Source organism: Motacilla alba, chromosome 5 (genome assembly GCF_015832195.1).
Source record: "Motacilla alba alba isolate MOTALB_02 chromosome 5, Motacilla_alba_V1.0_pri, whole genome shotgun sequence".
NCBI lineage: Eukaryota > Metazoa > Chordata > Aves > Passeriformes > Motacillidae > Motacilla > Motacilla alba.
Genome location: NC_052020.1, coordinates 16,416,217 through 16,432,627, shown reverse-complemented (window position 1 = coordinate 16,432,627; position 16,411 = coordinate 16,416,217). Strand labels below are relative to the sequence as shown.

The window sequence follows — 16,411 nt, the reverse complement described above, 5'->3', positions numbered from 1 at the left end:
GAAGCTGGGAGCTCATAGCTTGGACAGGTGAACTGTTCACTGCATAAAAAACTGGCTGGACGGCCACACCCAAAGGGTGGTGTTGAATGGAGTTACCTCCAGATGGGGGACGGTCACCAGTAGTGTTTCCAGGGGCTCAGTGTTGCAACCAGTCCTGTTCTATATCTTTATCAATAATTGTGTGAGGTTCAATAAGGCTTAGTGCTGCATCCTGCCCTTGGGTCACAACAACCCCAGACAGTGCTACAGGCTGGGACAGGGGGGCTGGGAAGCTGCCCAGTGAAAAGGGACCTGGGGATGTTGGTGACGACAGCTGGACATGAGCCAGCATGTGCCAAAGTGGCCAAGAAGACCAAGAACATGCTGGCCTGGATCAGCAATAGCGTGGCCAGCAGGACCAGGACAATGTACTCAGCCATAGGAGGTCACACATCGAGTCTTATGTCCAGTTCTGGGCCACTCACTGAAAGAAAGACATGGAGGAAGCATGTCCAGAGAAGGGCAACAGAGCTGGGGAAGGGTCTGGAGCACAAGTCTTGAAGAGCAGCTGAGGGAGTTGGAGGTGTTTAACCTGGAGAAAAGGAGGCTCAGGGGAAATGTTCACATTCTCTACAACTGCCTGAAAGGAGGTTGTAGTGAGGTGGGGGTTGATCTCTTCTCCCAGATAACAAGTGAAAGGATGAGAGGAAATGGCTTCAAGTTGCACCAGAAAGGGTTTAGATTGGATATTAGGAATTTTTTTTCACTGAAATGGTTGTCAAGCACTGGAACAGGTTGCCCAGGGAAGCAGTTCAGTCACCATCCCTTCAAGTATTTAAAAGACATGCAGATGTGGCACTTAGAGACACAGTTTAGTGGTGGACTGGGTAGTGCTGGGTTAATGCTTAGACTAGATGATCTGAAAGGTCTGTTCCAACTTACGCGATTCTGTGACTGCAGAACAGCAACCAAGTTAATTTGTTTATATGATTCCCCTGAATTGAACTGGATTCAATGGAAGCAAGAACAGTTTCACTATTGAAGACAACAAAAATCACATTCATAAGTGTGTGTGACAAGGAGGAAAAGAGGATGTTAAAAAAACCAAAAATCACTGAGGGGGTTTTCTGTGTGTTTTTAACAAGATGCATTTTTTTCTCCGGCGGAACACAGGTACTCTCTTGAAGCAAACCAGATGGAACACAAGTGTGGTTGCTGCCAGGAACTCAGTACCCAAACAAGAGAGGTGACCCTGACTTGCCAAAATGGAACCAGCATAAATTACACCTATCTCTATGTGGAAAACTGCCAGTGTGTGAATGGTTGCTCTTCAGAAACCACTGCAGCACCTGACTCTCAATTCCAACAATCTAGAAAATATAGCTCCCAACTGCAACAGGCTGTATCACTTGGTTCCCAGTGGCAATTAAGGTGAGGATATGGTCACTGGAAAAAGAAAGCAGAGACCCTAGAGAAGCTGGAATCATGTCTTCCCCAAAATAACTTGTGCTCCTTCTCTAACATTCTTTTTTCATGTCTTACTTGTAAAAATAATAAAAAAAGGTCAATTAAATTGCAGTGTTTGGGTTTTTTTTAAAATGTTACAGTATTGAAGAGTAAAAACAGATGACTGCAAAATACCTCATGTAACTTACAGAACTATGCAAGCACATGCTTTATGACAAAACCTATATTTGAGGTAAAAAAGAATTAAGGAGTCTAAAAAATAAAGCAAGAAAACATTGCAGCTACATTGCACTCCTTGATCCTAGTGAAAGCATTATTGAATATCCTTTTTATAGACATAATAGTCCTAACACATCTCAGAAACAGGGACAAAGCTGTTTTATTTGATCAATAAAATTTTCAGTACTTTTCAGTTATGGTGACTCTTCAATACCCATCTTCATTACCTAAATGACAGTGAGTCCAATTAATGGCATCAGGAAGTTTTCTGACTCAGAGGGGTATATTCTCTAGTAGTCTTTGGGAATACAGCCCTCTTCCTGAACTAGGTAAAATTCCCTCACCCATGTCCAAATAGCTCTTCCCACTAGCATAAAAGGTACAAGGATGAAAAAACTCCTCTCATTTCCTCACTTCCACCTCCTTTAGTTTGTTCTTCATGCTGCATGTACTGTATGTATTTCAAATATGCTCCAGCATACTCACACATCACACAGAGCGGTGTGGAGGATCTTGCTACCACTCCAATGGTCTAACACTGCTGGGTGGCCACCAGGCTTATGTACAGCAAGCCTGGGTTTAGCCCTTTTCCCCTTCAATCCACTTTAATGCTCTTTCAACAAGCACTGGACCCTCGTGCAAAGATCCTTCTCGCTGTCTGAGACAGGTGTACCCAGCTGTTGCCACCAAGTATCGATCTGCTGGTTCTTCTCATTTCTTCCCTGACCATTCCCTGCAACTGGAAGGATAAAGGAGAACACTACTCATGCTCCTGCACCCCTAGTAACCAGGTGTCCCAAGGCCCCAAAACCTCTTCTGATCATCCTTGGCCTTCATATTGCAAACTTTGTAACTGCCTAGATGAGAAAGCAATAATGGGTAATAATCCAAGGGCTGTACCAGAGCTTAAAGTTTCCTCATCACATCTGTAACCCAGCCCCCAGGGAAGCAGATGACTTCCCTATAAAGTGGGGCTTGCCAGGAAATTGGACCTTCTGTTCCCCTCACTGGAGGGTCTCCTGTGCCAATACCTCATCTTTCTTTCTTTCTGGAAGCAGTTTCAACACAGTGCATAGGGGAACTTCCTGTGAGTCTTCCTACTACAGAGATGAACCATTGTCCTCCTCATTTGGTTTCCACTTGCAGAGCCTTGTACCTATTAAACAAGGGCACCTGGGAAGGTGGGGTAGTCACAGAGGAGTGGCCATACCAGCAGGAATTTGTAACCATTACCCCCATTACATACTCTTTTATAACTACTTAAAGAATAATTTAAAAAATAGCTTTAAGCATTTTAAATCAACTTAGTACTCCACATTAAACTGATGACTATTACAGAGGTAACAAATTTAAACCAGAAAAACATTGTCCTTTGAGTGTTAAGTTCCTGGTAATCCATAGAGAAACATGGACCGCAGAGACATGGAAAGTGTAATTCACTGGGGTTATTTTATAAATGGAGATAATTTTAAAATAAATTGAATAATCCTTCATTCTCTTTCAATGGTAAATACATTAAACTTATAAAAATTGTCCATTTTTTGTACACTGAAATATTTTAAAACCATGTTCTAAGTGAACTCTTTGGATAATTCAAACAGTAGTACTTTTATAATTCTCTCATCCATGGAAACACCTATGCAGCTCAGATAATTTTCCATCTACTTGCTTTCCATAAATTCACTTTTCCCGTCTATATGCAAATTTTCCTTCAAAAGTTATGGTATAATCCAAGTATATCTTACAAAATTAATTATGCTTTTTGGCAAGATAGTAAAGAAAATACTTCTAAAATATACTGCTGCATGAAAATAGATTAACTTGGGTTTCTGACTAAGCTTCCCGAGGACCTAGAAGAGAAAGCTCAAGTCTTCAGTAGGCTACAACTCAAAACTGCGGAGAAGATTGCTAATATGGGTTTTCATTTTTCCTTCTTATTCTAAGAAAACACATATTTGCATTTCTCCCAGAGGCCTTGCTCACACTGATGTTCCGAAATGTTTCAATAATTCAAAATACACTGATTTCTCTTTATACCCCCACACATCATCACTGATTAACATTGAAATGAAAAAGCTAATAAAAATACAAAATGCTAAATAGATGCTTCAGCAGCCACAAGAACGCCAACATTTGTTTAAAGTAAACTAATTTTCACTCTTCCTATCTCTCACATCAAAATGGAGAAACGTGAAAGCAAACTGCAACCTTTGAAGATAAAATGGCATAGAAACTGAAGGGCTAGAAAAAAGCACAATTTTAACATAGTTTTATTTCACAGTAGGTACTCAATGCTTTAAGAAAATAATCAAAGAAAAATTAGCTGTGAAAGACTCAACTATCATTTGTGAAAAAAACCGAAACTCTTGATTAGAAGAGAAAGCACAATATGAATGGACAGTAAATCCCAAAATGTTAGCTTGGTAACACAGTAATACTTCAGACTAGCAGTTGGTTAATAATCACAATTATGACTGCGCATGGTGATGCTGTTAAGTGAGAGAGGGCCCCAGATACCTTTACCATCACAATACTAGAAAGAGATGATATGCAAACCAAAGCTTTCAAATTAATTACTCATATATTAGCAGATAGAGCCAGCTCTTTTCGTAGCTGGAATATCACACATGGTCCATTTCATAACTCTTCATTTGGACACCACTCTCATCCAGAGTCCTCAATCCTTCACACTGAGCATTCCCTCCACACCCATGTGCCATTCTTCCCTCCTCCCCTGCTCTCCAATGCTGTCCTTCAAACAATGCAGCATCACTACTGTCTTCTTGTGTCCTCCAGACCTGCAACGCCAGCACATTTCCTTGAGAAAGCAGCCCCTAGAAGAGTCAGAAAGAGGCACCTACCTGTAGAGGAATTCTCAAAGTACTTTTGAGCATTTACTGTTACTGTTCCCACCAGATGGTCACATTAAGAAGCAGTGTAGTTTGCCAACCAATGTTCAACACTGAACAGAAGACAGTAACCAATACTTGAATTTTAGATCAGTCAAAGACTCACACTGTGGTGCTCTCCAACAGAGACATAATACACTTTCATTCAGATGGTACATTTATTAAATTAGAATGAAAAAGTTAATGTACTTTAGAGTGCAAGAAACATATTTGGACACCGGACCTCAATACAGAGAAACAATGTCTTCAGAATAATTACAGCAACACAACATCCTCTGTAGGGTATTACATTTCAACCAAACAGGCAATAACGTTTATAAGGGGGGAATAAATCCAATCAGTACCATCAGCAGATGCAAAGAGCAGTAGAGAAGCTGCAAGGATCTAGCTAGACAAAAAATGTTCCTACCTTTAGCGAGTTGAGGCTCTTGGCAGGACTCAAACTATACTGAGAGCACTAACTTTTAGCAGATGCCTGTCTTACACAGCTGGCTTTAGCTCCAAGCTGCTGGAAGCTGTTGAGCAGAGGAGCAGCATCAAACACAGTATTACCCCATTAGCATTTTCTCAAAAGCTACAATCATGACTGACGATTTGTTTGTTTTAAATAGAAAACCAGATTTTCAGTTCCAATACCTGAATTTCACAGACCCTAAAATAAGTCAATACTTCCTACCTTTTGTCATCTCTCTCTGATTCAAACCTAACAACAAACAGCTTAACTGGAAGGATATGTATGCTGAAAAGCTGAGTAGCCTGATCACTTTGTTCTTTTTAACAAGAGAAAGCAGCACATATTGATGTAAGAGTTTAATCTCTAATGCTTAAAGACAAAAAAAATCCACAGAACAATATTTAAGTATAGTGTAAGATAATGAAATCCATCTACTGGCCATACTGCTCCTACATATCCTATTTTCAACTCATATTTGTACCCTGTTTTGCATAACGTTTGCCTAGGAAAAAAATACACACTAAAAATGTATCTAAGAACAGGAGTCTCCCTCAGAGGGCCAGAGTCAGTTTATGAATAAAGCAGGCCAGCTTAACTTTTGCACTTACCCCTCCTGGCAGTTAGGACTGAAAGGTGGTTTTGTTCTACGCTTGAAATGGAGCTGAAATAGGATGCAGTACAATTTACCAGCCATTAAGTTGAACCATGACCACCTGCTTTTATGAAAAGCTGTATTATGAATCCCACCATTTTAATATAAAAATTTAAATATGTACATTTTCCCTGAATTGTTCCATCCCTAGCAATTCATGCTATCTATATAAAAGTTAGAGCACAGGACTCTTCCTGGAGGTATCTAAGCATTAAATCCTTACCAGCATTCATCCTTTTGGGTCATGATGTCACAAAACACACTGCTTTTATAAAGACCAAATGCCTCTACACGTAATCAATCACAAAATTTACCATGATTGTAGGGAAGGGGCAAGACTACTTTCTTGAAGAATACCCATTTAACTTTAGAAAACAAAAGCGTGGCAATTCTACAACTACAGCACACAGAACTATAGCCTTGAATTTCATTATTCAAAACCCAATTGGAGGATGTTCAAAGATACTTATGCTTTCAATGGGAAATTTAAGAGGGATTCATAACAAAACTTAAAACTGTATATTATGAAAAGACAGCTTTAAAAGGTCAGAAACTGGGATGATTTTTGGTGCTGTATTTTAAAAGTTTCAGTATTACTTTTAATGATTAAAAAAATAAATATTCATGCTCTACTGCCAGTGCTACCTAAAGGCTACTTGAATGTACGTTGCGGGGGGATAAAATCAGCTTTCCATCAGATAACAAAGAAAATATTTTAAGCATAGGACATAAAATAAAGTGTGGGGAAAGCAGAGAATATGGGTTGTCATTCCCTGCTCCAAACCTGGCTTTAATGTTCTCATGAATCACTCAAGAGCCTAGATTTCAAGCGTACATTCATTTCAACTCTTGAAAATATAAAGGTCTATGGCTATTGTAGAAAGTATTTGAAATCAAACATTAAAGAGAAAAAAACAGCAACATTGCACATCACTGGAAAAATAAATTGGTGCAGACTATTTAAAGTGCATTACTTTACAAAAACAGACACCACAGAAATTCCTCCGACAGGTGTAACTGGTGCATAACTGCATGATTCTGCAGCTCCAAAATCAACTTTTACTTGAAAAAATTACACTAACAATAAATACAAACACCTCCTCTGAGGATCAGACTGTAACTCAAGATATGTTAAACTGTCTCTCACATAGAATTTTATTTCCATCTGCATCAAATAATAATAAACTGACTACAGCAGCTGTAGTCTAACAAGTCACTGAGCAATTCATAATGCCATTCTAAGACCCTGAAGCTACTTTTCACGCTTATTTCTTATTACAGGAAAAATACAATCATTTTCCCACTAATGTAAAGCAATAACTTTGCTGAAACATAGGTATAAAGAAAGAAGCTTTATAACCAGATCATAGATATCTGCTTTTTTAATGTAAGACAACATCTTAAATAATTCTTTACGACTTCAAACATTTTCCAGGTATAAGTATCTTTACTTCTGCACTTAACGTTTGAAATAGCCATGGGAATGCAGAAGTAATAGTTAGAGTGCAATTAACTGTAGGAGTACATTAGGGCTTAGTCCCATTCTCTGCTACAGCAATACCTACTGTATGAGTTAAAAGTTACCTCCTAAGATTTTACAGATACATAACAATACTATGTGGGAGGACAAAGCCCCAAATGCACACCAGATAATATATTGCTTTGGTACCCAATGACTAGATTGAATAGAAGATGCCCAATACAAATACCAACAGTACAACCTAAGAAATTTAGCTTATTAAATTAAAAATCTTTCATCTAAAAGGTGTGAATATATCACTAAATATATTTAGTAATAACTAAATACCACAGGATAAGAAAGGGTCTCTCCTTTAACTTCTGGCAAAAATAGGCTGCTTGCAGAAACTGAAGTACTTTTAACAAATCATTTAAACAGCAAACCTTCCCTGGAAAGTCTTTTTTTCCCAATCTAACAAACACTAGTAAATCTTGTACTGCATAGAGTTACTTTTTAAGAGCAAGTTTATGGAAAGGGGGAGAGAAAGAAACAAAGCAGTATTATTCCAAATCCCATCAGAATATAGCCACACAGGGCACAGCTGATAGTAAATATGCTTCACTGCTCTATGGTAGGACATAAGCTAAACAGAGTATGTACAGACTGAGAAAGAAAGAGAAGAAGATCCAACTGTCCCAGGAGAAAAGGGGTACAATCTGTCACACACGATGCACTAACAGAAAGCTGTTGGGAAATTCTTCCTCTAGCTAAATCCCTGGCTTGGCAAGTAAAAATAAGTGGCATCGAGGACAGGGACTATACAGGAAGTGGGCATCTATGATTCCTCAGCCATCTGAAGTAAGGAGTTGATAGCTGCATCCTTGTTCCCCCTCTGAGCTTCTAGCACTGAGCGGATTACTTCCCTGTCCATGTTGGGAAACATGTCCTGGATAGATTTCAGGTCTTCTTCATTACACAGGTGCTGAGGGTTGACCGCAGGAGGTGGTATTGCAACCGGGACCATGCCTGGATTACAGACTGCAGGCATCCCTACAGGTTAAAAACAGAAGAAAGAAAGCCACAAAACATATATAAGTAGGGGGGAAAATAAAAAAAAAAACCAAAACCGAAACAAACCCAAAAAACAAACCCACAACAAAAAAATCCCAGTGATTTTGAAGACAAAATCAGCTCTAAAAGGTGTGATGACTTGTCCCAACCCACCAACTTTAGCATTTATTTATTTTAACATGCACTCCACAGGAGGAATAAGAGTGCAGAGATTATACCTGCACTGTTGCAAGAAAAAATATTTTTCTGGAACAGGTTCTCACCCCAAGGTTATATTCCAGAAGTATAAATTACAGTATGGCAACAGGTACTGTTCAAAATTAGGTACAACTTGCATTAAACAGGTTCACACATAATTCACTAACCAAACACTAAACTCATCACAGAAAGGTGTGGTTGGTTTTCCCCACCTCATGTTTTAGTTCCAGTGTATTTATGTTGCGATGAAAAAATGGTTCTACATCAGCAATATACACAGATGATATTTAGAAAGACAATGAATGCAATCTCCAGCGTATTCAAAGGAAAGCAAAGTACTTTGGTCCACCAGAAGACTGGACCACACAAATAAGCAATTTTTAGCAATGTTTTTCCTGGCTAAAGTTCCATCCCACCTTCAAAGTCACTATGTGGCAAAAGAGCAACACTTCTAGGCGCACACACTGCTTTGTTCATCTCTCTTCTAAAGGACAAAATTCATCTGACCTGTCATTTTTCATTACCTTCTTGTACATCCATGTAAAATAAAACACTGTCAGTTTACAGAGTTTTAGAAAAAGATATTCCTATTTCCGTTAAAAGAAATTAGTAGATAAAATCCATCCCTTTTTCATCACATAAGAACTTCCATCACTAAGCACAGAACCCCTGCTGAAAACACTACCTTTTGTTTAGCATAAAACTGAAAACAGATAATAGTATTTATCTACATTTTTTTGTTATCACTTCTGAAAATTGTGTATTTCACTTCTTCTCTATGTAGTTTCAGATCCTTAATTATCTTAGTCCCACTCCTTTATGTGCTAGCTTCTGCAGTTCTCCTGTAGAATTTCTAAGGTAAGGCAAGGAGAACTACCTGCAGCTAGAGAGAACCAAGTTCTAGTATTGGTTCTCTGTTTGCTTTCAAGCACTTTATGCACTGTTTCAAAGACTATTCACCTGATAGTTTTAAAAAGTAGTCTACAATAATTCAAAGACCTTCCTGTACAGTAATGACCAAATTGAGAAATTGTCACCAAATAAGCATTAGTTAAGATTATCCTTTACACATACTTTAAAACCAGATTTCATAATTTTATTTCCCAATGAGATCCTTCTGCAACCTGTGGCAGTCAGAGAGGCTTAGAAAATTGCTAAGGGTTCTTGTTTTGACAAATTGTCTTAGTCCCTTCATTTACTTTTTTAAGAAATCTAATGCACCTCACCAAAGGAGGAACATCAGAGTCAACTCCTGTCATCATATAATAGAAAGAATGCTTAGGAAATAGCATTTTACAAATGAAAGCTGAGAAGGTGATATACACAGACCATACCGTTCTTTCTTCTGTACTCAAATACCTATGAATTTTAATGTACAGGCTTTTCCTACACAACCATGTCACTTCCTCCTAAAGTTAACCTAGTTACATGTTTGCTTTAAAGCAGTTCATTCTAGTCTTCCTGGGTTTTATTCATTCTATACAATAGAGAATATGGTTACTTCAAAAATATTTTTAATTGAACCTTCACTTTGCTATACTCCAGTCCTCAGAAAGCAAAACTTCCTTCAGCTGTTATGGTCTCACATTCAAACTAGGTTTTCATTAACTACCTTACATACTTATATCTTTTTTATTATTTAATTACATACATGATTCTAGGTTTTCTGCTTCTTTAAAACAAAAATATAAAATAATCTAAATTAATTTAATAAATTTAATTAATTTAATGAACAAATTTAAATATAATAAATACATTTAATTAATTTAATAAATTTAAAATATTTTTTTCTGCTTCTTTAAAATAAATAATTTCAATGCTTCTTTTACACATTTGATCTTCAAAAGCCTTGTTACACAACCTCATAACCAGTTTAGATTTAACATATAATTTAACACTTTCACATCTGCGTATATGGGAGATCTACCAATTATTGTCAAAAACATACTTTACTGCTTTACTTCACACTTCTTAAAATTCTCTGAGCGCTGGGTTTGGATTTTTTTTAATTTGGCACACGCTTTCTTTGAACAATTAACTTCTTTTACACAGTTTTTAGTTTGTCTGTCTGCTTTCTACATATGACCTTAATTACATCTTGGTAAGTTAAACAAAGGATGAACTATTTGCATCATCACCATTATACACCTTGAAAATAAGACCTCTTTGGGAACCAGCTTTCATATATTACCCAGGAGTAGATCACAAGCTGCTTCTCTTCTACTGAATTCTGACTAACTGCTCAAAAATTGTAACAACAAAGCATACGTATAACCAAGATAATTTTCAAGAGTGCCTCTTTGCAGCTTCATCTCTCTTAACATAATGACTGAAGTACCTATGTGATTGAAAATATTGCAATTATATTATACTACTTTTACTCAGACCTAACATCTAAAAAAAAAAGCAAAGAACAGTTTCAATACTTACCTTGTCAAGATTTTCTTCACTCTATTTAGTCAAAAATGTCTATACTCACTTTAATGTGTAAAAATGTTTTAGCATCCCAGTGTCTTGTTTCTTCTGTCAGCATAAAAATGCTATATTATAACTCACAACATCCAAGGCTGGATGAGCTAAATATCAACTCTGGCTGACCAGGTACTCTAAATGAATATAGTTTGACTGCAAGCACTGCACCCAGGATTTCACCTGATATACTCTTTTATATTTCTTTATTCAACTTGGACTCCTATCTGAAGGGATTTGTAAACACCTCCCTATTTATCTATGTTCTCCAATTCTGATTTTAAAATTCCCCTTTTAATCATCTTAAGCTTTATTAGAAGAAAAAAAAATAGGAACGTAGAAGCTTTAAGTCTAACACACAGGCTGTATCTACTCAAAAAGGTTCATACTAAGTCATAGTCTCATAAATTTGTTACCTGCACACTGGAACCAGATTTCTGCCCAGCCATCTGCATCACACCTCTACCACAGGTATCTGTCATCTTTTCTGCACCACCCTAAACCCTGGCTCCACAGCTTTTCATGGGCTTTGGACCATGGTCCCTGGAATTCTGTCTGGCACTATGTGTTTGAACACACAGCCCATCAGGCATCCTGGAGGCAAACCACTGTGCAGTCCTCACCAGCACTGCAAATACACTTCACCCAAGTACCCAGCAGCATTTTGCACTGCCTCTTCTAGAACTTCAACAAACTTCAACTCATTCCTCACCTGCCTACAAACAATGTAGGCATTTAAAAGGGGCATAAGATGTGTGGCCTCAAAAAAATAAAGTCACAAAGCACCTGAAAGAATTCAACAATAGAAGTTATGTTTTACTTCTAACATGAACTTCTCAATATTTTTTACTAAGTCGTCAACACCCTAATATTATCCAACAATCAGCCTAAATAGTGTATGAACTATCAATACAGGAGGTCAGTTTGGTATTAAACCAAACTAAACATGAGGCTCTTTTCTCAAGTACCACAGCATCCTACAGCTTACCAATACTGTTTCAGTGTCTTATCCATGCCAAAATAAAATCAAGACTAGAACACAGTTTTCCTTATTGCCTTCGTCAAAAATAGGTAATTATGAAGCCAGACATCTGGACAGGCAGTACTCAAAAAGCATTTCTAACACAAATAATAAATTTAATACACAAGAAATTTCTTGTCCATATTGTTTCTCACCAAGGATTTTCAAACCACATTTTCTCAGCTCTTGTAATTTTAGCTTATGCTGTCTACAACTAGACTGCACACAAATGGAGTTAGTATCACAGATTTTTAATAAATACATCCATGATAAATGCTTACTTTTCATGAAACTCAACATTCAAGCTATACAATATCAATTTAAGAGTACTTTGGGTTTTTCCGCACTCAGGCTAAAAGCGTCCATAATTTCTGATTTACAAAACAGAAAGTAAGACTTAAGCATAAACTTAAAGAACTATGCACTGAAATTTAGCAAATAGACACATATAAGCAGTCATTAAAGAAAGTTATAATTAGCTTCCAAATTATCAGTGTTCAGTAAAAAGCTGCTTTAAGTTAAAAAAAACCTCATATCACTGACAGGTGAAAACTGGAACTAAACAATGTAAGAATCCACTATCAGTGGAATTGTGAACTCCTGTGTTACTCTCAGATATTAGGTACATGTTATAAATCAGAAGAATGGAGCATTGTTTTCCAATTCAGTGAAATGGCAATGGCAAACATGCTGGCATAAGCAGTGACATTCCAATACATGAAACAATTGCAAGTCAGTTGCTACAAGCAGCAATGAAAGCATCAAAGCAGAATTAACAGGGTAAACTTTTTCCAACTGCATACAAGGCATTACACTTGTAATTTTATTTTCTTTTTCAGTCAAGTGCCCTATGTTTAATTTCTTAACTCGTTATCATTCTGCCCCATCCATAGACTCTTTCAGAGTAAACTCAGGAACCTTCTCAGGATGATTTCTTTCATTTAAACGAAGAAATTGGCAACTGTTTTCTAAAAAACAAAATAGGTCTTAATGATATTTGCTCCATGAAAAATATCACTACTAAAATATGCATACTATCTCATTTTTTAAAATGTTGCTTCTTTGAAAATTACTACAAAAATTAAGTGTATGAAACAACAGCAAAATGCTAAAACTTCTGCTCTGAATAAACCAAATATGTTGTGACAACCACAACAGTTTTATCTACAGCATCTTTCTGAAATTCAGGGCATCAAGAAATGGTATCATATCTCACAAGAAGTCATTCTAAAATTTTCTGAATGTATTTGATTAAAGACCAATGCTTTTATCAGAGATAGTGGTGTCACAGCAACTTTGCACAATTCAAAATCAGAAATGTCACAGTAAAGGAAGTCTAAAATGAAGGAAAATTGATTTCCTGTAACATGATTTGCCTTTGGAGCTCTAGTCAGGTACTCAAAATGTATTTAAAACAGAAGTGCATGAAAAATAGGCACTGATGAAAAAAGTGTCACTTCTTAAAAAGAAAGCTTATTGGAGGATTAATTAATGAAATTAACACTAAGGCAATTAGCAGGTTGTCTTCTCAATGTCATTGCAAAACTCAGTTTTTTGCTTTCAAGTTTACCAAAAGTCATGACATTACCTGCTTCTCTACTAATGCTGCAGTAGCCAAACAACTGCAAGAATTGTTTCTTTTCTAGAAAACAAATACTATCACGTAGTATAGCTTGCTGACATACAAAAACTTCAGAAGAATATTGTAACATCACATTATGTCCATCAACATTGTCATCAGCAATCAGTTTAACCATTATAGCTCAAAACTGAGCAAATGCCTTTCCAACAGGTTAGAGAGGCTTTTATAATTCTCAGAAGATGCATTAAATTGTTCTACTGTGAAAACCAAGTGGCAATACCTTGTTGTACAGTCTGCTGTAACAAATAAAGCTGTCTGGATGAGTTCATGCAAAGACTCTTGAGTCAATGAGGATGGGAGTGAGAAAAGAGCTTGGAAACTTACCCAGAGCAAAGTACTCAAGCCCTAAAGACAGGTGAAAATGAAGGGACAAGGGGAAAGGAATAAGACATGGGAAAGAAATATTAATCTATTTTTAAAAGGATATTAATTATTTACCTTCCAAAGGTGAAAGTTGGATAAAATGAAGCAGTTGGGTAAAACCTAAGCTACCTAACACTAAAAACCTAAATGCTGCTAGGATCCAGTCTCTCAGCTAATTTGCTTCAGCGCCCTGAGCAAGTTTCCTAAACGTGTTGTGTACGCAGAAGTAACAATCAGGGGAAATGCTACTGAAATAAGTAAGCCACCAGGTGTTTGCAGCAAGGATTGTATTTTACAGACCACAAAGGACAACATACATCCATGGTTCTCTGAACAAATACCAGTAACATCACAAGCTAACCCATGATCCTGCATAAGGACACTTAAAGGAACAATGTACATACACACACAACCTTGCCTCAATAAAAAGTGACATTCCTGATTCTGACAGGACTCAAAAGCATATATGTTTTTAACATATTTTTAACATGGGAGTTTATAAAATAAGTAAAAGCAAGCTTCCTATTTATCCCATTTATATTTAGCTAACAAGAAATACACTTGCTTATTGAACTAACGTTTTTTAGCTCACTGTCTCTGGTACTCTGCACTACAAGAAGATACTGCAAGCAGCAGTCTACCAAAATAATCTACAGTTTAAATTAAGTAATCTTTAGAAAAAGAAACAGGGAGAGGTGGTAGATAAACTCAACTTCTGTAACAACAACAGGGTTCACAAGTTCAAATTTTTGCACGCCCAATGCATAGATACATCACCTATGGCAGCTATAGCTTCTAAGTAACAGCTTGTGCTATTGTCAGAAGTTTTCAATTTAAAAAATTTTGCAATTAATTACCATGGTGCAAGAATATACTATGGCCACTTCTATTCTTAACACAGCCCCATCTACCACCAGACGTGAGGAAATGAGCATTACTTGTGGTCATCTGCCTACCACAGTGACTACCTGCTTGTTTCTACTGTTTACCTCAGCTTGTACGACAGAGTGTGAGAGTAATTAGCTGCTTCAGCATTAATTAGAAGACTAGTTAATTAGAAAGTTAGTTTTGAACAGAAGTTTTCTGTTATAGAAAAACAGCTTGGCCTTTGTGACACACCTAAATTTGACTTAACCATCTCTCTTTAAAGCACAGTTATTTCGGACAGTTAACAAATAACTGTTAAAACTGTCTGGATAAGCATTTTAGTCCACCCACTCCATTTCCATCATAGATAAGGCTTAGATTCTGACAGTATTCTACAGCAGAATCCCCTTCATTTCAAATATAATAAACTATACAGTGATGCTCTTCCACTCTTCAGAAGGAAAACCAGAACTAGTTTACTGACTACATTAATTTAGCTGCACAGGTAAAAAACCTGAACTACAAATATGCAAAAGAAGAGCATACTGATGTCCATTACCCTTCCTGAAGCAGTCTCAAAGGGAAGAGAGCAAACACTGTACAGCGTCACAAAGGAAATGTGCAAACAGAGTGGGCCCAGAAGACACAAACAGTTCAGTTGTGCAAGGAAGGCCAGCATCTTCCATGCACCTTTCTGAAAGAGTTTACGGAATTCAGAAGGAGTATCTAGTTCAATATACAGAAAGCATTTCAAAAAACTCCGAGATGTCTTCTAAGATGCACTACTGTTTCCTTTCATAATTTGAAATTACTTTTATTAAGCCATTAAATGTATGAAACAGCAAAAGTATTCTGCAGCCAAGTCACTTTCCAACTCCAAACCTAAACATCCATCTAATTATTATGAGTGGGTCACTGATTAGTGAGTAAGTCAAAGCTTTAGAACTCACAGTGCTTTGGCAAATTTTGATGGTGTCCACAGAAATTCTAGAACAGCAAACACAAAGCACAGCAATATTTAAAGAGAGTAAAAAATACCAAATGTAGATCAGAGGTGGCTTGTAAAAAGTCTGGCATTTATGAAGTCAAGGAAATACACTCAAGCTTTCCCAGAACAGAAGAAGAGTTCAAATCCAGGGGCGGAACTTTGCAATGCTTTGAAAATACAAGTCACAGATGCAGGCAAATTTTTGAAGACAGAATAGTATTATAGCAGCAACTAAAGCAAACATGCTGGATCTCGGTAGAAGGGCAATGCTCCACCACACAGACCCCAAATTCTTAGCTGCTAAAATGTAAGACATTACTATCACTTGCAAATTATTAGCTATTTCTTCACTTTCCAAATATAAAATATTGTCAAGATAAATAATTTACAGAATATCATTATTTGAACATGCAGTACTTGAATAGGAAGTTTGAAGGTCTTCTCTAAGTTTTATCTGTTCAGTTCTATGTCTAATTTCAATTATACAGAAAATTAGTCTCTGCTTCATGTCTTCTGTTTATACTCTGGCACAGAAATTTTGTAATATGAATATCCTCATTTTGATCTATTCAAGAAATTTGTTAGCACTTTCTATCAGATCTTTAAACAAGATGACTATGTTTGAAGTTCACTACCAAAGGTCTGGTTTACCA

General features: G+C 36.9%; 2 protein-coding genes across 3 annotated transcripts in view; one reads left to right on the top strand and one right to left on the bottom strand.

The window, feature by feature from the left end:
• LOC119701416 (mucin-5AC-like) overlaps window positions 1-6,589 on the top strand; it is a 45,660-nt gene extending 39,071 nt beyond the window's left edge. The window contains 1 exon segment of the mRNA XM_038138064.1: window positions 1,153-6,589. Within this exon segment, the coding sequence (XP_037993992.1) occupies window positions 1,153-1,414 (262 nt within the window). The 3' untranslated portion in view covers window positions 1,415-6,589.
• The window catches only part of LOC119702200 (toll interacting protein), a 24,593-nt gene continuing 12,895 nt past the window's right edge, over window positions 4,714-16,411 (bottom strand). The window contains exons 6-7 of one of the 2 annotated variants that reach the window (XM_038139825.1): window positions 13,865-13,885; window positions 4,714-8,189 (exon numbers count right to left, since the gene is read on the bottom strand). In XM_038139825.1, coding sequence (XP_037995753.1) covers window positions 7,975-8,189; window positions 13,865-13,885 — 236 coding nt within the window. In that variant the 3' untranslated portion in view covers window positions 4,714-7,974. The remainder of the gene's footprint in view (window positions 8,190-13,864; window positions 13,886-16,411) is intronic. The other variant, XM_038139827.1, reaches the window with a different exon arrangement.